This window comes from Ahaetulla prasina, chromosome 3 (assembly GCF_028640845.1).
Source record: "Ahaetulla prasina isolate Xishuangbanna chromosome 3, ASM2864084v1, whole genome shotgun sequence".
NCBI classification, from domain to species: Eukaryota; Metazoa; Chordata; class Lepidosauria; order Squamata; family Colubridae; genus Ahaetulla; species Ahaetulla prasina.
This window is the reverse complement of record NC_080541.1, coordinates 27,271,276-27,299,110: the sequence shown is the minus strand read 5'-3', so window position 1 is coordinate 27,299,110 and position 27,835 is coordinate 27,271,276. Positions and strand designations below refer to the sequence as shown.

The 27,835-nt window shown below is 39.6% G+C and overlaps 1 protein-coding gene across 1 annotated transcript; it reads left to right on the top strand.

The window, feature by feature from the left end:
- The first annotated feature begins 3,154 nt into the window (after positions 1–3,154).
- On the top strand, positions 3,155–22,799 carry EBAG9 (estrogen receptor binding site associated antigen 9). Its single transcript, XM_058174758.1, has 7 exons — positions 3,155–3,336; positions 9,638–9,735; positions 13,151–13,229; positions 13,360–13,518; positions 15,332–15,439; positions 15,828–15,919; positions 22,288–22,799. The coding sequence occupies exons 2-7, from the start codon at positions 9,653–9,655 to the stop codon at positions 22,406–22,408; spliced, it is 642 nt and encodes a 213-aa protein (XP_058030741.1). The 5' UTR covers positions 3,155–3,336; positions 9,638–9,652; the 3' UTR covers positions 22,409–22,799.
- Positions 22,800–27,835: the final 5,036 nt, after the last annotated feature.

The following is a 27,835-nucleotide window of genomic DNA, read 5'->3' as shown; positions in this document are numbered from 1 at the left end:
GTTTGATTGAAATAATGTAGTAGCATTATTTTGAATGTTTTAAATTTGAATGGCTCAAATAGATCTGAGCCTGCATCTGAGCCTATTTCTAGTAGGATTGCATTTCATGTCTAGTAGTCCTCAACCTACAATCATTCGCTTAGTGACCGACCATTCGAAGTTACAGTGGCACTGAAAAAAGCGACACAAGCATTTTTCACACAATTGTTGCGGCATTCTCATGGGCACGTGATCAAAATTAGGAGGCTTGGCAACTGGCATGTATTTATGATGGTTGCAATGCGATGTTCTAGGGTCATGTGATCCCCTTTTGCGACCCGACGAGCAAAGTCAAGGGGGAAGCCAGATTTACTTAATAACCATTTTACTACCTTAACCGTGGCAAGAAAGGTCACAACTGTCTTGCTTAGCAACAGAAATGTTGGGCTCAGTTGTAGTAGTAAATTGAGGACTATTGTAAGCCAGAACCAGGCTATGTGGTATCATAATGTGTAGTGGGCATATTACAGCTAAAAGTATCTTGAAAATAGGTTCTTGAAATGGGTGTGTGCATGCCCCCTTACAAAGCTAGCATTATTTACATTGCAAATATCCAGAGATGGTAGCAGATTGCCTCTCTCTGCTGCCATCTAGTGATCGCCCAGATGTTTGCAGCCTAATTATGGCAGATTTAGTATACAGATAGAATAGAATAGAATAGAATTTTATTGGCCAAGTGTGATTGGACACACAAGGAATTTGTCTTGGTGCATATGCTCTCAGTGTACATAAAAGAAAAGATATGTTCATCAAGGTACAACATTTACAACACAATTGATGATCAATATATCAATATAAATCATAAGGATTGCCAGCAACAAGTTATAGTCATACAGTCATAAGTGGAAAGAGATTGGTGATGGGAACTATGAAACAATTAATAGTAGTGCAGATTCAGTAAATAGTCTGACAGTGTTGAGGGAATTATTTGTTTAGCAGAGTGATGGCCTTCGGGAAAAAACTGTTCTTGTGTCTAGTTGTTCTGGTGTGCAGTGCTCTATAGCGTCGTTTTGAGGGTAGGAGTTGAAACAGTTTATGTCCAGGATGCGAGGGATCTGCAAATATTTTCACGGCCCTCTTCTTGATTCGTGCAGTATACAGGTCCTCAATGGAAGATCAAGTGGAGGTAACCATTTCTGAATGACAAGTTCAGTTTTGAATATTATTAAGCAAATATATAGATGTTAGGTCTCAATTCTGTAAAAAAAATGAAATGCTTCATAAAAAAATATATTAATTAAAATGTATTCCTCAATACTTTTAATTTGCATTTTTTAAAGATGAAACTGAATCAGGGTAAAAGAAAATATACTTTTGGAACAAAAAGATGGGCCCCAATTAAAAGTAACACGAATACTCTGAAGTTAATGTTTTGCTAACTCTATATAGTCTTCATTTTTAATTTTAGAAACATTGCATTGTTTTAAAGGTTTATTTGGAGAAGGTTCCCTTGCTTTTCATTTGGCTACAATCACTTGCCAGCAAAAAGGATTCACTTTCCAGATTCCTATTTATGCCATAAGAATATATGATTTGATTAATTACACATTTTGTTTGCTAGAAACGTAACCCGATGGGATGTAGCAGCCTTTTGAAAATCCAAATGCTTTGCCACCTACTTTCTTTTTTAAAAATGCTTTTGAACATACTGTTGTTTTTTAAAAAAGCCATTTCCCAGTCCACTATATCTTAAGACATGTCTTTCTCGGACACTATATCCGTGTAATATATATTTGATGGTAAATAAGTCGACGGTTTTATTTTGGAAGGCTCAAGTGTAGACCAGGATGTATATAATACACCAGATATTACTATTAGGAAGGAACGCAACCCTAAGCTTCAACAGAGAATCACAAAGATAAGGACATTGCAGTGAAACAAAAATCCCCTATTGATCTATAGATGTGAAAGCTGAACCTTTCAAAGCAATAACAATAATAATAATAGATGTCTTGAAGATTTGGAGATGGTTACAGTCAGTCCTTGTTTAATGACTGCCTCGTTTATCGACCGTTTGCAATTATAACACATCTTACAGTAAAGTAACTTTTCCAAAATCTTGCAGGTCTGCAAAGCTCTGTTGGAAGAAATATCCATCTGGGTTCAGTTCCAAGTGGGGACAAAGACACTGGAAACATGGAATCTGCTTGGAAAGATGGTTTAATGGTGGTCAGGATCACATGGCTTGAGATCCTGAACAGAAAAAGGGATGAGATCCTGTGTGCTCCCTGGCTTTATGCTTTTTCTGAGCTTTGAATTTCCTGGGGCACAAGAAGAGTACCCTGATTGGCTGTCAGACTCCCAGGGGGTGGAGGTCTTAGCTAGCCTTGCTGGCTGATGTAATCTTCCCAGTTGTCATGTGGTGAGTTTCTGTTGCTAGATGGGTCCTATTATGTTGCAGATGATGGTGGCCCATTGACAAAGGTGGGGAGAATGAGTTTCTACCTCTGACCCATTGACAAAGATGGGGTGAAATGAGTGAGCTTGGCTGAGGCTTTAATGGCCCATTGACAAAGGTGGGGGGGGGAGTCAGGAAGCTGCTTTGTCTTTAAAACATGTTTCTCCATTTCTCATCCAGGGAAATACATTCTGCCTTTTTAAGTATTTTCTAAAATATTTCATTCTTCTAGAACGGGGTGGTTGCTAACTTCCTACAGCTCTGTAAAAGCAACTCCAGTTTAAACCAGTCCGCCTTGCTCTACCGTTTTCCTCCTCTCCTAAATAAAAACATGATGCATATTTTCTGATCAGCGAATGCACAGACTAGCGGCTAGCCTGCACGGAAAATGACCCAGCGCGAGCCGCTATGCGTTTTTCTACTGAGCCGCCACTCAAAGGCGAACAGGAGGTCACGTGGCCCAAGCGGGTCCTGTACCTCGTAAGCTCCACCCCCCTCTCTTCTTTCACCTTTACCTCCCGTCGGCCCTGCGGGCTTCAGCTTTGTGCGCTTGCGCAGGGAACGTCCATCCTTCCGGTTCTGTCCCCGCCTCCCTCCTCTTGAGTCCGAAGCTCCGGTTGGCTTCAAGTGTTGGGGCGGAACCGGAAGAGGCGATTGTAGGCGCGGCTGGTGGTGATGTGGGGACGGGGGTGGGTGGGCGGTGTCACTAGGGTGACAGGAAGGTGGAGCCGGTAGTGGCCGGTGAAGGGAAGCTATGGAGGAGCCAAGAGCCTCGGCTGGGACGGAGGCCCCCCCCATCCTCTTTTGAATGAAGGGAAGTCGCGGTCGCCGAGGGAAGCGGCTGTCCCTCGGCTCGAGCCGCGTCGCTTTCACGTCCCCTCGCCTCCGCGCTGGACAAGGTGAGCGAGAGGAAGGAGCGCGCCTCCCCCCGGAGTCGCCTTCCTTGGAGCCGCTTTCTCTCCCGGGGAAGAAGAAAGCGCGCGGGTGGGCGGGCGGGCGGGTTTCTTGCTACCCCGCTCCTCCCTCAGGCCGGAGTCCTGATGAGGCGGACGCTGGTTGGTTACCCAAGCATATCCCGGACGCGGGAGGCCTTGCCCTCCAAAGAAGCCTCCGGGAGGGTCCAACGTGGCTTTTCTATCCCCGGGCTGTACTCCCAGTCCAAAGCCTCTGCCGTCGCAAAAATTACGTTTTCAGCAGGTGCCAAAAAAGCCAACACAGTTCTGGGCTGCATAAACAGAGGGATAGAATCAAGATCACGTGAAGTGTTGGTGCCACTTTATAATGCCTTGGTAAGGCCACACTTGGAATATTGCATTCAGTTTTGGTCGCCTCGATGTAAAAAAGATGTTGAGACTCTAGAAAGAGTGCAGAGAAGAGCAACAAAGATGATTATGGGACTGGAGGCTAAAACATATGAAGAACGGTTGCAGAAACTGGGTATGTCTAGTTTAATGAAGAGAAGGACTAGGGGAGACATGATAGCAGTGTTCCAATATCTCAGGGGTTGCCACAAAGAAGAGGGAGTCGGGCTGTTCTCCAAAGCACCTGAGGGCAGGACAAGAAGCAATGGGTGGAAACTATTTAAAGAGAGAAGCAACCTTGAACTAAGGAGAAATTTCCTGACAGTTAGAACAATTAATCAGTGGAACAACTTGCCTCCAGAAGTTGTGAATTCTCCAACACTGGAAGTTTTTAAGAAGAGATTGGACAACCATTTGTCTGAAGTGGTGTAAGGTTTCCTGCCTAAGCAGAGGGTTGGACTAGAAGACCTCAAAGGTCCCTTCCAACTCTGCTATTCTATTCTATTCTATTCCTATTCCTATTATATTATATTACATCAGATACATATCTTCCATCCAAACGAATTTAGGGAAGATTAAAGAAAAAAAATCATGGTGCACCTGTAAATTTACCTGGCAGGGCTTTTTGTGGTTCTCCCAAAGGTGCTTTTTTCAAGAGGCAACTGGACTTTCTGTTTTTTTTTCTTTGAAGACTTCTCATCTTCTCACCCAAGAAGCTTCAAAACTGGACCAGAAAGTACAGTTGCCTTTTGAAAAAGCACCTTTGGGACAAACCATGACCTGAATCACTGAGAATCTCCATAGATTTCCTGTGGTTGTTTTTCTCTGTGGGAAAGAGAAGGGTAAATATTAGAACAAAAAGTTTCTTTCCGTTTCTTTTTCTCACGCAAGCTGATTTTAGTATGGCTATGCTTGTGACCATGCTGTTGTGTTGTGTTTTGTTTTTCATGTCACCAAGCACTTTTTGCCCCAAGGAGCAAAACTTTTATTTTTTGTGATATTCACAGTGGCCTTTGAGGTTGACATTGAGTACTTGGCTTCTCTGAAGCTTTTAATTTCTCTGGTGTCCAAATTATTTATACGATTTATGAAGGGGAAGCTTGTGTTCAGCAAGCTTGGTTTCATTCTTGCAAATCCTGAGACAAATATTTGGAATTGCGGTATCCTGAGAATAAGGCTTAGATTAGAAGGAGATTTTAAAAATTTCTTGGTTATATTTCTCACTGAATTGCATTTACCAGCTAGTTGATGGGATGCGAGTAACACTATATTAGCTTGCTAGGTAGTCTCTAGATTATATGGCTCTTGTTTGCATATAGAAGTGTGAGTATACTTGAGATAAAACTTGGTTGCTCATGTGGCACACTAGACTAAATGTATCAAAACTGACATGTATACTGGCATGTGTATGACTATAGCTAGTAATCTACTCTGTTTTGTTAAAAATTATAGTATATGAAAGCCTGAGTTGAATAGTCATCCATTTGGTGATGATCATGGCATATGATCATGGAATTAAGACATGGAATGTAAGAAGTTGGTAATGGTAAAAAGCATGAATTAACATATTTTACTACGTTCTTTCCCAGTATGGAATTGAATAAGGAAATAAATAAATGAATTGAGTGAAATAATGGGAGAAAGACGATGAGATAGATAGATAGATGAGATAGATAGATAGATTGGCTCAGGGGCTAGGACGTTGAGCTTGTCGATCGAAAGGTCGGCAGCTTGGCGGTTCGAATCCCTAGTGCTGCCGTGTAACAGGGTGAGCTCCCGTTACTTGTCCCAGCTTCTGCCAACCTAGCAGTTTCGAAAACACGTAAAAATGCAAGTAGAAAAAATAGGGACCACCTTTGGTGGGAAGGTAACAGCGTTCCGTGCGCCTTTGGTGTTGAGTCATGCCAGCCACATGACCACGGAGATGTCTTCGGACAGCGCTGGCTCTTCGGCTTTGAAACGGAGATGAGCACCACCCCCTAGAGTCGGGAACGACTAGTACGTATGTGCGAGGGGAACCTTTACCTTTACCTTCCCAGTATGGAATTGAATAAGGAAATAAATTAATGAATTGAATGAAATAATGGGAGAAAGACAGAATGCATATGAGAAGATGATTGCTGCAAAAAATTACGATGGTGAAAGACTTGAAAGAAAGCTACAAAGAATGTACTGTAGTTAAAAGTGAAATTCATTTCAGAGATTTTGATCAAATTTGAAAAAATATTTTAGAAGTGAGGGAACTTCTCTCCCATAAACACTGTAGTTTGGATATCTTGCAAGCAGGAATCTAGATGGAATTTTATAGTTTAGTAATATATTCTGTCTAGCACTTGCCCATCTATGAATGTAAGACATTGAAAAATAAGGTATAATGCATACGATGCATACATTGTTTTTATAAAAATATACAAAGATTAAACCATTTAATATTACCATTTACTCAATTTTTTTAAGATTTGCTGCTCTTGTAGTATTTGGAAAAAGAGCTAAAAACCTGGAGACTGTGAATTCTAATCCTGCCTTAGGCACAAAGATAGCTGGGTGATCTTGGCCCAGTCATTTGTTTTCAGTTCTAGAATGACAAATTACTTCAAACAATGCAGAGATTTCTCCAGGTAGTTGACTCTAATGAAACAAACATCAGGCAACAGCATCTTTTGTGTGTCATCTAACTTGTTTCATGGTTTGGAGTATATTTTTAAAATAGGCTTCCATAAAAGTAGCTTTTTATTGGTAGTTGTTTTTTTGGCTAATAGGTACACATACAGGTTACACATGAGGCCAAGCAACCTAATATTTTTTAAAGACTTTGCCAAGGTGTTTAAGAAATAACATGATTTTTGACACTCTATTGCTGAATTGCTTTAAAGCAGTGGGAGTCAACCTGGTCCCTACCGCCCACTGGTGGGCATTCCAGCTTTCATGGTAGGCGGTAGGGGTTTTGTCCGATACCGAAGCACTTTCCTTTTTTTTAATTTAATTGATTTTTTTTAAAAAAATCATAGCATTATTTAAAAACATTTTCATTAGGTTTTCATAAAATTCCCAGTGACAATTTAAATTTCTGAAAATATACTATTTGTATCGCCCGCGCATAAGTTTACTTCATGTTACGTAAGTGAAACTTTTTTTTTTTTTTGTTTACATTTATATCCCGCCCTTCTCCGAAGACTCAGGGCGGCTTACAGTGTGTAAGGCAAATAAAGGAAACTAAATGGCATTATAGTGCGACCGCAAACAAAAGAGCCTCATCCCAGAATAGCTTGCACATCTCCCCCCACATCACTCAGCTGTAACAGACAAGCAGAGCTGGTAGCCGGTGCCCCCCCCAAACCCAACCCACAATGCGCGAGAGACATGCACAGACGATGATACACAGCACATTACTGTGCAACTGGTGGGCGGTTAGAAAATTTTACTACTAACAGATACAAAAGTGGGCAGTAGGTATAAAAAGGTTGACTACTCCTGCTTTAAAGCAACGTTTTCAATTAACATTAAAAGAAGTCTAAGTGGACCCTGCCATAGCTCAGGAATAATGCTAGGACAAAGATTGAAAGAAGCCTAACATTTGAATTCAATGTTCATTATATTGGACAAGTTCAGATATTGTAGCCTCAGGTTCAGATTCTTCTTCCTCCTCCTCCTCCTACCTAGTGTATTCCTCCAGGTGCAGGGTCTGCTTTTCGGATCAGTGAACACCACTTTGCACAGTCTGCAGGGCACAGGCCCGCTGCTTGCATATCTTTGTTGATGGTGTCTTGCCATCTCTGTTTTGGATGCCCACAAGGTCGCTGACAATTGTCTTCTAGTTGGTAGGCAGTCTTGGTCACGGTGGAAGGTGCTGCTCTCTGGACATGTCCATACCAGCGGAGCCGGCCTTCTCTCATGTCTATAATTGATGCCACACCAAAACGTTGTCAAATGGTGTCATTTGTGATATGGTCAAGAAGAGAAGATGCCCGATATCCAACGGACCATTCCATTTCCATGCCATGGAGATAGCTTTCGGTCCCTGTTGTTGCTGCCCAGCATTCAGTGCTATACAGTGCAACAGGGCAAGTTCAGATATTCTAGACAAAATATAGTTTTAGCTTTGAAAATTTGTTATTTGAATAGGATCAAATTATTCATCCATCTTCTACTATCCTGGAGCTTTTCTTTCTTCTGGGATATATTTATATTTATTAAATCCTGTTCCTGTCAAGAGTGGCGTTCCTCAAGGCAGCGTCCTTGGACCAACACTCTTTATACTATACATTAATGATCTTTGTGACCATATCTCAAGTAATTGTGTTCTCTTTGCTGACGATGTCAAACTATTTAACACCACAGACAATACATCTATCATTCAAAACGACCTTGATCATCTAACCGCTTGGTCTAAATATTGGCAGCTCCAAATCTCAACCAGCAAATGCTCAGTCTTACATATAGAAAAAAAGAACCCAAACACTAAGTACATACTAGATGGACATTACCTTACAGACGACCCCCATCCCGTTAAAGACCTTGGAGTTTTCATGTCAAATGATCTAAGTGCCAAAGCCCACTGCAACTACATAGCAAAAAAAGCTCTAAGAGTTGTAAACCTAATCTTGCATAGCTTCTTTTCCAAAAACACCACACTACTAACCAGAGCATATAAAACATTTGCTAGACCAATTCTAGAATACAGCTCGCCTGTTTGGAACCCTCACCACATCTCTGACATCAATACAATTGAACGTGTCCAGAAATATTTTACAAGAAGAGTTCTCCATTCCTCTGAAAACAATAAAATACCTTATCCCACCAGACTTGAAATCCTAGGCTTAGAAAACTTGGAACTCCGTCGCCTTCGACAAGACCTAAGTTTAACTCACAGAATCATCTATTGTAATGTCCTTCCTGTTAAAGACTACTTCAGCTTTAATTGCAATAACACTAGAGCAACTAATAGATTTAAACTTAATGTCAACCGCTTTAATCTAGATTGCAGAAAATATGACTTCTGTAACAGAATCATCAGTGCTTGGAATACTTTACCTGACTCTGTGGTCTCTTCCCATAATCCTAAAAGCTTTAACCAAAAACTTTCCACTATTGACCTCACCCCATTCCTAATAAGGGGCGTGCATAAGCGCACAAACGTGCCTACCGTTCCTGTCCTATGGTTTTTCTTTTCTTCTTATATATGCTTATACCTCCTTATATTTACTCATATATGTGTTTATATACTATACAATCTTTTTGTATGATACCTACATATATTGTTGTGACAAAATAAATAAATAAATAAATAAATAATTATGGGGTTTTTTAAATGTTGCTTTTTCCCTGTTAATTCTGAGACACATTCTCATTAGTATTAACTATAATGCACCTAGTTGAGATATCAAAGAAAGCTAAATGGAATTCGGAAACGGAATAGATCACTATATGGTTTGGAAAAGAAGCACAAAGAGTGCAATATAATGGCTTGAGCATCATGCCCAAACCATCCACAGTTAGGTTATTGAGCTAGTTAATCAGCTAACATGCTGGCCCACCTTGTCAGGAGAAAAAACATTTTCCATTTCTTGAAGTGCTCTAAATGTCTATAGATTCTGTCAGTTTTTGTTGAGGTCTAGCACAATATGAATACATATTCTTAGTATTCTTGATTTCTTAAAAATCAGTGGCATATTTGGACATAGCAATCCTGCTTGCAGACTAGCACTGTGAACTGCATTAGATGTTTCTTCAATACTACACTTTCCTTTTGATTTTTGTTGGTAATATGCATTTGAAATCATACTTATGGGTTGTAGCTACACTGAAGTTTATGCGCAGATTTCTCTTAGAAGTCTGCAAAACCAACCATCATTGCAAAGTAGCATTACGCTTATCAGTACATTTTTTCCTCTTTTTTCAGGTGAAGTCTTTCATCATGGCAATTACACAATTCCGTCTATTTAAAATTTGTACATGCTTGGCAGCAGTACTATCTTTTTTTAAAAGATTGATTTGCAGGTAAATATCTATTGTTGCATGTGAGTTTGCTCTGATTTTTCCTCTTAAGATTTCTACTTCATTCCTCTTGAGAACTTTCTCTGTGTGGTGTTTCAAATTGGGGAAGGGGGAATGTAGTATTCCTTAATCCCTTTTTTATGACAGTTTAAAATTTAACATAAAATTAAATTTCTTCCTTAATTGAACAATAAATAGTGACATAATTTGATGTTGCATTGAGATTTTTTTTAAAAAAATCATTAATATATCTTCTATTATCTTTGTATAGCTAAAGAAACTGATATAATAATGCTTAGAAAAACAGAAAACTATGGTGTCATGTGATTAGTTTTAGTACTTAAGAATAAATATGTCTGATACAAATTCTTATTTATACAAGAACCTGTTTTGTAGGTGTGTGCTTCTTTCTTTGCATACATACAATGAGTAATTGATTGAATTAATATATAGCTCAAGTATTAAGAGAAAGGGGAAAAAATATATTCCCTTAGGAAAAAGCCACAAAATCAAATATCATAAAGAAGGACATTGGTAATATAATACTAGTAATTGGCTAAGATTACATTTTGTACTGTTTTGAGAACTGCTGTGAATTGTTACCAGAATTTATAGATACTACTTCTGATTAAACAGGTATAGGAATAAGTATATATTCAGAAAATGTTTGTAAAAATATTTTCTAAGAGTCTAAGGAACACATATTCATTTTTGTTTAAGTTTTTATCACAACAGAAAAAAATGCAGAGGCATGCAATAATCTTTATCTTTTATTTTGTAAGCATTTTTGCTGCATCTGAAGTGACCATAATCTTTGGAGCAAAAAAGTCTAACATTTGATTTAGTTTATAAAGGAAAAGGACTGGCAATCTCTCTTAAAAATTCTGATGATTGGAATAGGAATATATTTTCTTACTGTAGTTTTCATTTCTGACAGACCTGCTTTTGTTTTTAATATTTCCTCTGGTTTTATAAAGTTACTTTGCTCTTAAGGTTTTAATTTTATAAATGTATGCTATAGTTTTCTACTCTATTTTTTTAATAATGTATGTTTTACCCTTTCAAATATGCATATCCAGCATGGATACTATTTTTTTCATCTGTATGCAGGATTTGGAAGTTTAATGCTGCACATTTTTTATGTCTTGGTAGAAATAAAATGTAGAGCATACTTTTAGTACGGAGAAGCACTCATGCATGTAAATCTCTTTTTAAATATTCTAACTGCCTGGAGGTCCAGCCGCTCCGAAGCTGATCGGACACTAGTTAGGTCTTTTTCAAAGACCTACCTAGTGGCACTGAGGGTGGCGAGGCGTTCTTACGCCTCCTCCCTCATTGCGTCGGCAGATAACCGCCCGGCCGCCCTGTTTCGGGTGACCCATTCCCTTCTTCATCAGGGGGGACGGGATGACCCCTTACAGGGACGTGCCGAGGAGTTTAGCTGTTATCTATATGATAAAATCGCTCAGCTTCGGGATAGCTTGGACCAAGATTGCAATGATCCAGATGAGATGACTGAGGCTCGTCTTGTTGATGTGGTTTGGGATGAGTTTGATTCTGTGGCTCCCGAGGACATGGACAGGTTGCTGGGGAGGCTGCATGCCACTACATGTTTACTGGACCCGTGCCCCTCCTGGCTGGTGCTGGCCACTCAGGATGTGACACGAGGCTGGCTCCGGGGTATTATAAATGCTTCTTTGATGGAAGGGGTCTTCCCTGCCGCCTTGAAAGAGGCGGTGGTGAGACCCCTCCTCAAGAAGCCTTCCCTGGACCCAGCTATTTTGGGTAATTATCGTCCAGTCTCCAACCCCCGCTTTGTGGCGAAGGTTGTAGAGAGTGTGGTGGCACGACAGTTCCCTCAGTACCTGGAGGAAGCTGTCTATCTAGACCCGTTCCAGTCCAGCTTCCAGCCCGGGTATAGCACGGAGACAGCTTTGGTCGCGTTGGTGGATGACCTCTGGAGGGCCAGGGATAGGGGTTGTTCCTCTGCCCTGGTCCTGTTGGATCTCTCATCGGCTTTTGATACCATCGACCATGGTATCCTGCTGCACCGGTTGGAGGGGTTGGGAGTGGGAGGCACCGTTTATCGGTGGTTCTCCTCCTACCTCTCCGACCGGTCGCAGACGGTGTTGACAGGGGGGCAGAGATCGGCCGCAAGGTGCCTCACTTGTGGGGTGCCGCAGGGGTCGATTCTCTCGCCTCTCCTGTTCAACATCTACATGAAGCCGTTGGGCGAGGTCATCAGTGGCTTTGGGGTGAGTTATCATCTGTACGCTGATGATACCCAGCTGTACTTTTCCACCCCAGGCCACCCCAGTGAAGCTGTCGAAGTGCTGTCCCGTTGTTTGGAGGCCGTACGGGTCTGGATGGGGAGAAACAGACTCAGACTCAATCCATCCAAGACGGAGTGGCTGTGGATGCCAGCACCCCGATACAGTCAGCTGCAACTGCGGCTGACTGTTGGGGGCGAGTCACTGGCCCCAACGGAAAGGGTGCGCAACTTGGGCGTTCTCCTGGATGAACGGCTGTCGTTTGAAGATCACTTGACGGCCGTCTCCAGGAGAGCTTTTTACCAGGTCCGCCTGGTCCGCCAGTTGCGCCCCTTTCTTGACCGGGATGCCTTATGCACGGTCACTCATGCTCTCGTCACTTCTCGACTGGATTATTGCAATGCTCTCTACATGGGGCTACCCCTGAAGTGTACCCGGAGACTGCAGTTAGTCCAGAATGCAGCTGCGCGGGTGATTGAGGGAGCACCGCGTTGCTCCCGGGTAACACCACTCCTGCGCAGTCTGCACTGGCTACCTGTGGTCTTCCGGGTGCGCTTCAAGGTTTTGGTTACCACCTTCAAAGCGCTCCATGGCTTAGGGGACCGCCTGCTGTTTCCACATGCCTCCCACCGACCCGTACGCTCTCACAGAGAGGGTCTTCTCAGGGTGCCATCCGCCAAGCAATGTCGGCTGGCGGCCCCCAGGGGAAGGTCCTTCTCTGTGGGAGCACCTACTCTCTGGAACGAACTTCCCCCCGGTTTACGCCAATTGCCTGACCTTCGGACCTTCCGCCGGGAACTGAAAACTTATTTATTTATACAAGCAGGACTGGCCTGATTTTTTAAATTTTAAATTTAAATTTTAAACTTTTAATGGTAATTTTATTGGGTATTTTTATGGTCAATCGACGGTTTTAATTTGGCCTTTTATTGAATAAGTTTTTTAATTGTTATTTTAATATGTATATTAATTGTTTTAAATGAAGGCTGTACACCGCCCTGAGTCCTTCGGGAGAAGGGCAGTATAGAAGTTTGATAAATAAATAAATAAAAAAAATAAACTTTTAAGTTAGCTTTTAAATGATTTCTTATTTGCAATTTCAGTTTTATCAAACGTGTCAGAGTTAAGAAGAAACTTTTCTTTTTCAGGACTGGAAGAGGACGAAAGCTTAGTGGAGACCAAATAACTTTGCCAACTACTGTGGATTTTTCGTCTGTTCCTAAACAAGTAATATATTGAATGGTCTGGATATCAATTTTTAAACACAGTTCTACCAAATGACCCAATAAAAATAGGTTATAAATTATGAACATTGGATGGCCAATAAAGAACGGAACTCTTTCCCTTTTCTTTTTAGCCAGAAGTAGAAGATTGGTCTTCATGGGATGAAGATGCCCCTACAAGTGTGAAAATTGAAGGTGGTAATGGCAGTGTGGCCAATCAACAAAATGGATTGGAAGAAATGGAGCCTGATTACTTTAAAGACATGGCACCAACAATAAGGAAAACACAGAAAGTATGTTTTCAGCACTCTCACAACAGTCTAAAATCTTCCATACTTCCTTCTCATGTGGTGTTTATTTAGCAGTGAAAATTGATTTCTATCTGTGGCTCAGTTAGATTGCAGTTAACAACTATACTTGTATAGTATAGTAGTTGTAAAGTGATTGTATCCAGTAGAGGTGTACAGCATTTTGAGCAATTTAAATTCATAATCATAGACTTGTTTTTTGTTTTTTTTAATTTTTTTTTTAATTTTTGCAACAAACAAACAAAAAGAAAATACATTATTACACCCTTGTGCTATACATAAAAGGAAGATTTGGGTCTTCGGATATATCCTCATGATTGCCAAAATCCACGTTCTCGAGGTACAGGTACTGAAGCATCCAATGTTCCAAGCGCAAAGTCCACAAACATAATCATAGACTTGAATATGACTGAAACTGCTAAAGCAGACAATAATTTTCTCTCTTCAGTTTACATCATAAAAAATGTCATATCTACCCAAAGCTTTGTGACTTTTGTGTTTGTATCCTTTGGGAGTACAGCAGGCTATATATGTAGCAAAGAAGTAATTTACATTATTTTCTCCTTTCTGTTTTGCATTTGAAACGTAATCACATTGAACGACCTGTATGTTAACATAATTTCCCAGTCATTTTAATGAGTTTATGTGCTGAGCCTTGTAGTTTTAATCAAGGATGAGGTTAGAGAAGAAAGTTTGAAAGCAAAACTTGTTCCTACTTATGAATTAAGTTATGTGGGTTGAGCGAGGTTATGCATTATTGTTTGAAGGTTTTGCAGGATTGCATGCCAATTCCTTCTGACTGCTGTGGTAAAGCCCCACCTCATTCCATCAAACAGCTGGACAAGTCTATATGTGCAGAGTCAAAGTGCTTTGCTTCAGTTTAGTAGGCAGTAGGGGTATTGCATATAATTAGTGTGTGTGCAAGATAACATTTCGGGGTATAAAATTCTGAACAGTCTGAGTGTGTATTATACCAAAAGGGATAATCAGCTATGCTTTTGAAAACAACCTTGGACCATTTGAAAAATGAATAAGCCTGCAAAAGCCTTTGGCTTCCAAATGTTCTTTTCTTGCCTGTAGATGTTAACAGAAGTATTTGCTCCTACTTTTAAACAAACTACTGTTTCCCTTTTCATCCATACCTAAGAGTTGATGAAAAATGTAAGAAAAGCAGTGCTTTCCATATTCACTTACAACCAGGAGTTAAACTTAGTTTTGGAATGATGGCTGACACCTTGTGGCCAAAAAATAAAAGAGAAGAGAGCAGTGGTTTAATTGTAGTGAAGGCAAGGGAGGAAGCAGCCTGTTCTCCTCATCCTCATTTTTTGTCTCATGCTTTTAATAATCCTGATTGGATGACTGAATTTGCCCTGCAAAATCCTGGTGTCCAAAGGCAAAAGAGTTTTCTGTATTTCTGCTACAATATCTGGTTTTATGGTCTAAACCTGTTAGTCCAAGTCTAGGGCCCTAAGAGGAGCTATATCAGAAGAGTAGCATGGAAAGAGAGAGGAGCTGTTCTTACAGCCAGTTCCACTTCCAAGTCACTAACCAGAAATCAAATGATTGAGCTGGCAGAACTAAGGACACTTTGATTGATTGAAAAAGTGGTGGGAAACTTGCAAGGTTCAGGTTCACTGCTCCTCTTGCACTGGCCGGAAATGTGAGTTGACGTCTGTGAAACAGTGAACATGGCATTGTTGTGTGACATCAATGTTTATAGTTGGGTTAATAAGGTTCCAATTTTATTTGTTAATAATAGTAATATTGCAAGTTACTATTTTCAATTCATACTTTTCAGATCATTGTTAAAAAACGTGAACCTTTAAATTTTGGCAACCAGGATGGTAGTGCCGGATTTTCAAGTAGATTAGCAGCTACACCAGATGTTCCTTTTATTCACCAATCTGTAAGTAACTTCTTTATCACAAATATTTTTATATGTGTAATTTCCAGAATGTCTTAAAGAAGGAATGCTAGCTGTTGGGTTTTGTTTTTTTGGTCATAGGCAAGACAGATTGATAACTATAATCTAATAAAGCCTTAAGTTGTGTGAAAATTTAGAAGCGTTTGATGGTATTGAATAATATATATATACCCCCCCACACACACACCAGGTTTTTTCTGCATTACAGTGAATTTGTTTAAAGCAAATTGATGTCTATAAGTCTCCCTTCAGTGCTTTCCAGGAATAGGTAGTTACATTTTCCAGAATTTGGATGGCAGTACTTTATTAGAATAATTACTCGATAGCGTGGAACAGTATTTTGGAGATACTAATTAATTTCCTTTTGCAGCCAGAACTAGGAGACTTAGAAACATGGCAGGAAAACAGAAATGCTTGGGAAGAAGAAGAAGATGCTTCCTGGCAAGCAGAAGAAGTTCTGAGGTAACTTTACCAAATCCTGTAATTGATTATAATTTATCCATCCACCATGATTCAGATAGGATTTACTGTGACTGTATCTGGATATAAAATGACAAACCATAGTTTATCCTATGATCAATGAAGTCATCATGTGAATTTTGTTCCCTTTCTCCTGGCATGGAGGTAAAAGGACATTAGGATCTTATCTTTCCTTTTTATTTAAAGGTGAAACTCAAAAAATTAGAATATCATGCAAAAATTCATTTCTTTCAGTAATGCAACTTAAAAGGTGAAACTAATATAGGAGATAGACTCATTACATGCAAAGCGAGATAGTTCACGCCTTGATTTGTCATAATTTTGAAGATTATGGCTGACAGCTCATGAAAACCCCAAATTCTCAATCTCAGAAAATTAGAATATTGTGAAAAGGTTCAATATTCTAGGCTCAAAGTGTCCCACTCTAATCAGCTAATTAAGCCATAATACCTGCAAAGGGTTCCTGAGCCTTTAAATGGTTTCTCAGTCTGGTTCAGTAGGAATCACAATCATTGGAAAGACTGCTGACCTGACAGCTGTGCAGAAAACCATAATTGACACTCTCCATAAGGAGGGAAAGCCTCAAAAGGTAATTGCAAAAGAAGTTGGATGTTCCCAAAGTGCTGTATTAAAGCACATTAATAGAAAGTCATGTGGAAGGGAAAAGTGTGGAAGAAAAAGGTGCACAAGCATCAAGGATGACCGCAGCCTGGAGAGGATTATCAGGAAAAGGCCATTCAAAAGTGTTGGGGACTTTCACAAGGAGTGGACTGAGACTGGAGTCAGTGCATCAAGAGCCACCACACAGATGGATCCTGGACATGGGCTTCAAATGTCGTATTCCTCTTGTCAAGCCACTCCTGAACAACAAACAACGTCAGAAGAGTCTTACCTGGGCTAAAGAAAAAAAGAACTGGTCCAAAGTCCTCTTTTCTGATGAGAGCAACTTTTGCATCTCATTTGGAAACCAAGGACCCAGAGTCTGGAGGAAGAATGAAGAGACACACACTGCAAGATGCTTGAAGTCCAGTGTGAAGTTTCCACAGTGTGTGTTGATTTGGGGAGCCATGTCATCTGCTGATGTTGGTCCACTGTGCTTTATTAAGTCCAGGGTCAACGCAGCCGTCTACCAGGAGATTTTGTAGCACTTCATGCTTCCTTCCGCAGACGAGCTTTATGGGGATGCTGACTTCATCTTCCAGCAGGACTTGGCACCTGCCCACACTGCCAAAAGTACCAAAACCTGGTTCAATGCCCATGGTATTACTGTGTTTGATTGGCCAGCAAACTCACCTGACCTGAACTGCATAGAGAATCTATGGGGCATTGCCAAAAGAAAGATGAAGGACATGAGACCGAACAGTGCAGAAGAGCTGAAGGCCACTATTGAAGCCACTATCCTGGTCTTTCATAACACTTCAGCAGTGCCACAGGCTGATAGCATCCATGACACGCCACATTGAGGCAGTAATTGATGCAAAAGGGGCCCAAACCAAGTATTGAGTACATATGCATGCTTATACTTTTCAGAGGTTCGATGCTGTTCTATGTACAATCCTTGTTTTATTGATTTCATGTAATATTCTAATTTTCTGAGATTGTGAATTTGGGTTTTCATGAGCTGTCAGCCATAATCATCAAAATTATGACAAATCAAGGCGTGAACTATCTCGCTTTGCATGTAATGAGTCTACCTCCTATATTAGTTTCACCTTTTAAGTTGCATTACTGAAAGAAATGAACTTTTGCACGATATTCTAATTTTTTGAGTTTCACCTGTATTTCCTTTGAATTCAAATCTAAGATTTGAACTTAAGCTTCTATCAATAAATCATTCTTTTTGACCTGAAGATACAATAGGAACATGTGAGTAAAGGAAACATAAAATTGTTAGCATGATATATCACCAAGCACCCATTTACAAGAAGGCAAATCAGTTTCTCAGGGTATTTTGTGCCATCTCAATTAGAGCTGGACTTCATTGTCATTCCTGCAGATAAATAGGGTGCCAGGATATGCTGCTTTGCTTTGTAGGAAGTTATCTATTTATGGTTTTTAGAAAGATCTTTTAAAAAAACAGATGTCATAGATAAACTGATGGGCACCAAAGACTGATTTAAGGAGACATTGATGCTTGTAAACACTATATTGCCTATATCTGGATTAGATTTTTATTCTGAAAAATATGAAGAAGTTTATATAAATATATATTTATGAATATAAATTAATATTTACAGTGCAAACCAGCTCTAAAACGTCTAAAACTCCTCATTTCCATTGAAGAAACTGCAGTTAATCACTTCATCTGAATCTGAAAATTACTGGCGAGGATTTCTGCCAGCCTTGACATTTGCTATATCTTTTGCTGCCAAATCATGTCAGCTGTTGGTGCTGCTAATTCACACCTTCTCTGTTTATCACCCTTTGCTCTTAAAGAGTGCTGTTGTTGCTAGGATAATAATTTAACATTTTTCAAATATTAGGTAATCTTCTAATTATTGTCCCAATTCTGTTTCCAAGAGCTTAGGATAGTAAAACAGAGAGCTTCATATGAAGCCTAGCAAGTAAGTAAGGCACTAGTGGAGAGTATCTTGCTTATATAGAGAATTGAACTAAGTTTTCCATGACTTATCTTTTTATTGTATTGTTTTAACTCAAGTTATGGAGGTTGAGATGTATTCCAGTCTCGGAGTTGTTTATAATTGGAACAGCCTTTAAACCCAGTAAAATAAATAAGGAAATACATGTAGAGTACTCAAGTCAATGGGAAACCCTTGATCAATTATTATTTAACATTTAGCCACAGTATAAAGTTACATATTACTTGCTAAGGCTGCATTCCCATGCATCGAGGATGCAAAATTTTGACTGCTACTATTTCCTCATGAGACCGTTGCATGGCAAAAGTGAGAGGTGGAACACTGGAAAAAAAATGTTCTATATTTTTTTACATTTTTTTTAATTTTGAAAACTCCTTTTTTGCTCCAGTAAAAGCTATTTGAAAGTGAATGTGATGGGTTCTGCTTTGTTGAAATGTTTAAATGAAAGTTTTTATGTAGATGCTATGGAGATACACCTCCTAGCTGACAGTAGCAAATTTAACAATTTACAAAATCTGTGTGACCATTTGATAAGATACTTCTGTTGCACTCTCTGGCACCAGGTTTTTCTGTGTGGCAGGCAGAAAGAGAGTAGGTATATGTATTTCAGGGAATGTATATTTATTGAAAGAAGCATAGAAGCTTGCTTCTGCCCAGTTCATTATAGGAAAGTGAAACTTGGCTATGACAGGAGATATATAAACAGTAACTTGAATAGAAATAGGAGTGGGGTGATTAATAAATCTATATGGTACAACAAAAAGAGACAGAGTCAAGAATAAGTAGATTCAAATCAAATGTGGATTGCGGTGCTTTGTTCATATAAGGAGAATCTGTGAAGATCAAATTGTAGAAGAAATATATCAGGGAATAATGAATAGGTTGAAAGGAAGAGGAAGAGCAAGAAGTGGTTAGATATAGTTTATGAGATCTGGGGAAAAAGGGAATCGTTTGAAGAACAAAAGGCAGTGTATGAAATATGCCCTGGTGTTAGAAAGTGGATAGTTTGACAGTTTACAAAAATACAGAGATATATTGTGAATGGGATTGGTTTAAACTAGTTTTAATTATACTTCTTTTCCTCTTTCTTCCCTCATGCCTTTAATTTCCTTGGTTTATTTCTCTTCTGCACTCTGATAATGTTGGTCACCTTAAGAGAAAATAGCCTGATGGGAATGTAATTATGTATCTGTGAACTTATGTTCCGCATTAAAAACAACCCACAAAATGTTCTAGCAAGCCAGCAGAGGGCTCAGCACACAGCTAACATTGCCTTTCAGAGTCCTGGATAGAAGGCATTGCTTGGAGAGTGCTGTCTTTCTTCTAATGCTCAATATTGTGTGAGAACTTTACCATGGTAGAATCAAGCTAAAAAGCTGAAATTTATTGTTTCCTCCAAGACCGTATGCTTTGAACACAAACAGAAATCCCAAAAGGAGGTTATTTTTTATTTTAATGAGCATTTAAGAACATGGTAGAAAAGATAGCGAATAAGCAAGTCAAAACAAATATTAATACAAACACAGTATTTCTTTAAAAAAAAATAACATGGCATTATATGGTTTCCAAATTAAATTGAATTCTATAACTGACTTGTGTTTCAAGTATCAGGTTACTGTTGACAAATTGATGCAGTTTTCCACTGCTTAATTTGTTATTCTTCTATAGAAGGAATTACATTTTCAGTAAAGTATTACGGCAGTTGTTATATAACACAGCCAATATGTGTATCTGTTGTGGTTTATTAAATGGCTTTTATATTACTTTTGTTTGATTTTAATTGCTTTTTATTGTAACTGATGTATTCTGCTCACAATAATAAATGAGTTATGAGTTGAGCGGCCTTATAAATTTTATAAATGAACAAATGACCATTTTTACTCTCATCCATTCTAGTTTCCCCTTGCATCTCTGCAGGCTCTTGAAGGTGTTTTGTCAACATACACAATAAGAGCCTACCTCTTATTAACAAAGTTAATATCCCTGGCTTTGGAGAGCATTTGTTCCTAATTTCAGAGAAAACATAAGACCAGCCCTGCAATATTACTCATATGTCTGTTTAGCCCACCCAACTGTTGCGGTTACTAACTGATTGCATTTGGGAAGTTCAAAACCGTTGGCATGTTGCCTGTCATTCAGAAAGGAGTAAACAACCAGGGCAATTATTGTCCTTAAATTGCATCTTCCTGTATGAATTTGTCACGCTCCCCCTTTAAGGCCATGCAAACTGCCATTATCACTAGATTCTGCTTGTGAGTTCTAATGTATGCAGTGTGCAAAAAAAAAATTTTTTTCTTGGTTCTACAATTGTGGGGTTACGACTCTGATCCTACCTGATAATTGGCTATGTGGAGTGGAGATAATGGGAATTATAGTCCAACAACCACAGGTGTTTGGAAAGGCTGACTTGAGAATATGAGCCATAATAGTGAGTGGCCCTCTATACAGGTAGTCTTGACTTACGAACAATTGGAATGGGGACTTCTGTTGCTATGCAGTGTGGTTGTTAAGTTAGTTCTACCTGATTTTAAGACCTTTTGCCATGGTTAAGTTAGTCACATGGTCTTTAAATGAATCTGAATTTCTCAATTGACTCGGCTTTTCAGATGTCCACTGGGAAGATTGTAAATGGCGATCACTTGACATCAAGGACACTGCAATTGTTGTAAAAACATGCCAGTTATCAAGAACTTGAAATTTTGACTGATGGTCATAAATGCAAAGACTGGTTGTAAATCACTTTTTTCAGCCCTACTGTTACTTTAAATAGTTGTTGAATGAATGATTGTAAGTTGAAGACTACCTGTATCTTCTAGTGCTGCATAAATATTTCTTGGAACAATATCCAGTTCCACTCCTATAGAGTTAGTGATGAGAAGGATCACGGGTGGAAGTGACTAACAAAGTGTATTTTACTAATTTAGTTTAATTTGGACTAGAGGTTAAGGCACCAGGCTAAAAAGCATGGCACTGTAAGTTCAAGTCCGCCTTAGCTATGAAAGGCAGCTGGGTGGCTTTAAACCAGTCGCTCTCTCTCAGCCCAACCCACCTCATAGTGCGGAAAACAGGAGGAGTAAGGTATGGTGCACATGTTCTCTGCCTTGAGTTATTTGTAAAATAATAAAGGTGGTATATACTGTAAGTAAATAAATGTTAACAAAACTAAACTCAAAATGTAGAACTCATATTTCAAATTAAAAGTGATGCACTTACAAATGTAATTATTGAGAGTTTTGAGGATGTATTTTGTAAAGCTAAGTTGGAGGTAAAAAAGTAACAAACATGGCATACATGATGGCAAAAAGGGTCAGATTCCCCAAATAATGGCTTTTACAGCAACACCCCACCCCCCAAATGTAGGGTAGAATATAAGCTTATTAAAGACATCTGTAGAAAACTGAGCATATTGTGATCTACTGACTGCTGGATGGAGGAGTTCCAGCTAATCCTGCAGGATGCTGATCACTGAACCCAGGAAGCTATGTCAATAGAGCTCAGTTTACCATTTCTTAGCTCGGTAGCTTAATAAGCAGTAATGATTCTACTTTTCTAATTAAATGGTGCTCCGTTTAATCTACCTTCTGATGGATTATTTGGATCATTTGTACAGTTCAGGTATTTGGCAATCCATTCCCATACTGAATATAAGCAAAAAATCAGTACCAGTTGGGCTCAGGAAGTGCCTGCAATACTCTATGATCTTGAGTTACTCGAGGACCATTTAATTATGTATTTTCTGTGAAATTTCAGGCAGCAGAAAATGGCAGAAAGGGAAAAACGGGCAGCTGAGCAACAAAGGAAGAAAATGGAGAAAGAAGTACAGCGGCTAATGAAGAAAGAGCAGAATAAAATTGGTGTGAAGTTGTCTTAATGCTGCTTGTTATGCCAGCAGAGGAAGAGAGTTCGGTTTCCACAGAATTGCATCCTTTTCTAATGATCTCAGTATTTAATAGAACTAAAGTTTGCCGTTTCATTTTTGAAGTCATCAAACAGGAAAAACAGTTCACAATTGTATCTTCAGCTGGACAGTTGAAATGACAGAAGCCTCACTGCACACAATTCCTCTAGGACAGGACGGGTTTTTCTGCTGAAGCTGGATCCCATTGCATTCCTTGCAAAGAGATACTGCTACCTAACCTCTTCAGCTGCCTGTTTTTGAAGCTAAAGTAAAAAAAAAGGTGTAAATAGTTGAATGATGGCAATCTATTCTATTGTCTATTACGCTTATTACTGAAAAGACTAATTAAATGATTTTAAACAAAGTCTTGCTTTGTTTTTGGCTTGTTCCCACAATTCTTGCCTTAGCTTACAATACCAAGTGCCTCTTTGCATATTGTGAAGAAGCTGAACTGACGGCATTATGCACAGAAGAGAAAGTAAATTCTTAATGCCAGCCGTGTTGATGTTGACTTTTTTTGCTTTGTGCGTCTAGCACATCTATTTCATAATTAGATGCTTGTTTTCAAATAGGGAAAAATTAAGTGAAGATTTTATGTGATATGGTTCCCAGCATTTTTATTTGAGGGGAGTGCAAAACCCTCCTTTGTCTCTTTCTGGTTCCAGTTGGACAAGAAGAGTTCATGCCCTAGCATGTGGGGAGCGTCAGGGCTTCGGTATTTTCCCTCTACTCTTTAACTTCAAAATGAAACTACTGCATGAGGTCATCTGACAACATGAGATCTGGTGTCATCAGTATGCTGAGAATACCCAGTTATACATTTCTTCCCTGGGCCAGGCAAGTAATGCTGTTATGGTCCTGTCCAAGTCCCTGGAGGCTGTAACAGTCTGCATGGGCGCAACTGTCACAAAATGGAGTGGCTTTAGGTTTTCGACCCCTTAACGATGGTGACTTCAATCAATCAATAGAAGCTGGAAGGGACCTTGGAGGTCTTCTAGTCCACCCCCATTCTCAAATAGGAGACCCTATACCATTTCAGATAAGTGGCTATTCAGTCTTTTCTTAAAAACCTGCAGTGACGAAGCCCCTACGACTTCTGAAGGCAAGCTGTTCCACTGGTTAATTGTCCTCGCTGTTAGGAAGTTTCTCCTTCATTCCAGATTGCTTTTCTCCTTGATTAGTTTCCATCCATTGTTTCTTGTCTTGCCTTCTGGTGCTTTGGAAGATAATTTGATCCCTTCTTTGTGGCATTCCCTCAAATACTGGAATGCTGCTATCATGTCATACCTAGTACTTCTTTTCTCTAAACTTGCCATAACCAGTTCCTGCAACTGTTTAATCATAGTCGCTCTTCTTTGCACTTTTTCCAAAGTTTCAACATCTTTTTTTGCAAGGTGGGGACCAAAACATTATAAAACTAAGGCTTTATAATGCAATATTAATATTTCACTTGAACCAGGTTGCACTCCCCTGGACCAAGCTGTTGAACAATTTGCATGCCCTCCTAGACTCAGCTTCTGGTTGATGAGCAAATGGCAGACGTGACTGGGGGGTGGGCTTTGCACAGATCCATCTTGTGCCCCAATTGTATCCTTTCCTGGACTGAGAGTCCTTGCTCATGATCACTCTTGACGTGGTCAGTTGCATCAGAATTCAGTGGTGTGCACAGTATTAGGTGTTAATAGGTTTGCCTATACCTCTATGACCTGCACTTGCTCTCAGTTTCTCTCTGGTTCCAATTTGATGGGCTGGTTATCTTAAAAGCCCTACCTGGCAGGAGACCTGGTTATTTGCAGAACCACTTCTATCTAAGAATATCTGCATGTCCACTAGATAAGATACAATAGGCGCACTCTAGCTCAGGGGTGTCAAATTTGCAGCTCGCGGGCTGGATATGTCACACGTTGACCACCCCCACCCCTGGTTTAGAGAAGGAGGGAAAAGATGTGATACATCACGTAACGACAACGTGAGGATGCGAGTTTGACATTCCTGCTCTAGAGCCTTTCCCTGAAATCTTTCCACTTAATAGGGCCTCAGAAGGGTGCCTTTACCAAGGCTGTCCCTAACCCTGGGAATGCCCTCCTCCCAACAATTCAACAACCCCCTCCCCATTTTAGCTTTTGGGAAGGCCATCAAGACCTGGCTTTTTACTCAGGATAGGAAAGAAAGGAATGAAACAAGGATCATTGTAGCTTACTAAGGAGCATCTTAAGGAGATAATTAAAGTTTTTATTTTTGTCTGATCTTTTTACTCTTTTATGGTTTTTTTTTATGGTTCTGTTGTGAGCTGCCCAGAGTTGTTTCAGATAAATGACCGTATAAACTTATTTAAATAAATAAAAATATTGGAGGCAAATAGGAAGTAGCACAAGGTATACATAAACGTATTTCTTGGTCACTTAAGGGTTATTGCTTCTAGGCCAAGCATCCTTAATTCTGAAAATAAATATAAGTTGCCATCAATCAATGTGAGGTAAGATTCGCTAAAGAGAAAAATGAGCATTTGTTTATTGTTGCCTGGAATGAATTATTCTAGTCTTAATATAGTAAGCTGACCCAGTTCTTAGGTACTTGTCAAAATCAAAGCTTGAAAATTTTGTAAGAATCCTGTTTTCTTAGCTTGTTCAGAAATCTTCCATGATTAAGTCTCTTAATCATAGAAGATTCTTAAGTCTCTAAGCCTCCTTTCTCATCCACCAGTCATAAAAGCAAAAATAAGGGTTCTCTAAATCTCTATATATAAAAGCAAAAACTACTCATGCATTAATCACGAAATCTCCCGAACTGTAAAGCCTACAAACTTGACATTTGCCACATATGTTCCTCTTGGCTTCTAGGTGCTCACTAAGAAAAGATTTTTCGAAATGACCATCAGAGCCTTAGTATTTCCTATATTATTATAACACGCTCTGATGCTAATTAGTTAGACCTTCTATTGCCCCTCCCAACTTGAAAATAACTCTGGAGAGAATGGGATAGCATAGGACAGGCTTCTGTGGGGCAAGCCTGAGGGAGAGAAGGGGCTAGAAAGCCTGAGGGAGAGAAGGGGATAGGATAGGAGACGTTTCTGTGGGGTAAGGCTGAGGGAGAGATGGGGAGAAGCTTCTGTGGGGCAAGCCTCAAGGAGGGAAGGGGATAGGATAGGAGACGTTTCTGTGGGGCAAGGCTGAGGGAGAAAGGGGAGGATTCAAGCTGTAAGTGTCAATTTATCAAGCCCGATCACATAGTTTCGTAGCGAAGCACAGGGATCCAGCTAGTCTCTCATAATGGAAGTAAGTTTTCTGTATTAAAAAGTTTTCCAGTTGAAGTTCATGCAATGTCAAAGGATTAGGAGTACCAGTTTGTATGTGATTTTTTTTTTTTTACTCCTAGTGTGGACTTCTCAAAAGGAGTTGGATAAGCAAGCTGTCGCTTACTATGTACTTATCTTTTGTAGTATTCAGTTATTTGGGAGATTAGGCACATTGATCTGAATCTTTAATAGCCTCTAAAGTGGGGGAATCTAAATAATAGAATGTAAGATTATATTAGTTAATTGCTGCAGTTATTTGAATAAAGCTCAAAAAATGGATATTATTCAGGGAATAAACCTAGATATCACTGAATATCATTGAAAGTAATGGGATTTAAGTTTCTTTTTCTCAGTTTCAATGGGATCCAATAAAAAACAATTTCCAAGAGGAAATAGTTAATACTGTCAGTAAGAACGCAGAATATTGGCAACATAATAGATTCAGACTATTGCTTGAAAAGCAGATTTGAAGAACTTATATCAATAAAGAGACCTGCTGATTATCCAAATTGAAATGAAGACTATGTACAGAGGAGAGTGAAATATATATTTCAATGGCTTGTAATAATATCACTCATTAACAACTGGTGATGCCATTAATCAACTTTCCTGCAATGTTGTTCTAGCCACCTGCTCCTTCTGGAGGAAGGAGAGTAAAAAAAAGTTTACTGCTTGGGGGGAGAGGGAGAAGAGAATAAAATATAAAAGATGTTTTGAACTTGAAACAAACCATTTCATTCTGCGACTTCTACAAAACTCATGTTTCGGCTGTAGTTTCAGCTGAAAGGAAACCCAAGAATGAAATTGAGTTGATTTAATGGGGCAACTAAGGTTAGTTTGGCATCTGTCACCCCTTCTCCCTATCTTCTGGCCAGCCTGAATTTCTGCTTGCTTGCCCTTGAGCTCCCTGGCATCTTCCTTTCCTCTGTCCTCATCCTGTTATCAGCTACCATGGCCACTGCCAAGGTCTACAACTCTGTCCCAGACAAAATGACTTTGTTTTGCCTATTCTCCACCACAGCCCCTACTGTCCAGAACACCCAGGTTTGAGTCTAGACATATGTGTGTGTGTGTGTGTGTGTGTGTGTGTGTGTGTGTGTGTGTGTAGGTCTTTGGTTATTCGGGTTTTCTCCACAAACACCCGCAAAAACCTCAGAATATATATGCACCGAGTTGCTTATGCAAAGAATATGCTAGGTATTGCACCGATATATATGCACCGATATATATATATATGCACCGATATATATGCACCGAGTTGCTTATGCAAAGAATATGCTAGGTATTGCTCATATGCAATCTCAATCTGGTCTGAGAGATAATTTCTTAACGATAATATTGCTTTGAATTTCTTATCCTGAGAAGCAGTGGGCAGAGGTACTGAAGCAAGAGAAATTAGACACTTTTGAGGATATTTGGGACAAAGAAAGTGTCTTTAAATCTCTATCCCATGGCTGGTATCCCATGGCTTACCACTGTTCAAGAAAATGCAGACTTTGTTTCCTAAAGGTTTTCTGCCCATGATGTGGCATTTGAAGATTCATCAAACCTTTTCTTGCTGTATTCTTTAAAGACAAGAAATGGGGCCAAAAATCAGAATCCCAACTGTGTGATAAAAAGCCCTGCCCTTTTTACATGCATTGGCTGTAAAATATATGCACGTTAAACAGTGGGCTTCTGATTACAATTGCGGGCACCATCTTGACTTATTTGACCTATACATATTCCACTTAGTGGCAATGTGGTGAAAAGAGATGCCTTCTGTTCCGCATACATGTACTTCTGCCCTCTTATATTTTGAAAGCAATTGACTGGATCTCCTCAAGGATTTAGAGTAGAGTAGAGTAGAGTAGAGTAAAGTAGAGTAGAGTAGAGTAGAGTAGAGTAGAATAGAAGAAGAGAATAGAGAAGAGTTGGAAGGGACCTTGGAGGTCTTCTAGTCCAGCCCCCTGCTCAAGCAGGGGAACCTGAACCATCTCAAACAAGTGACTATCCAGTCTCTTAAAAACCTGTAGTGATGGACACTCCACAATTTCTGAAGGCCAGCTGTTCGACTGGTTAATTGTCCAGGTTGCTTCTCTCTGATAAATTTTCAACCATTATTT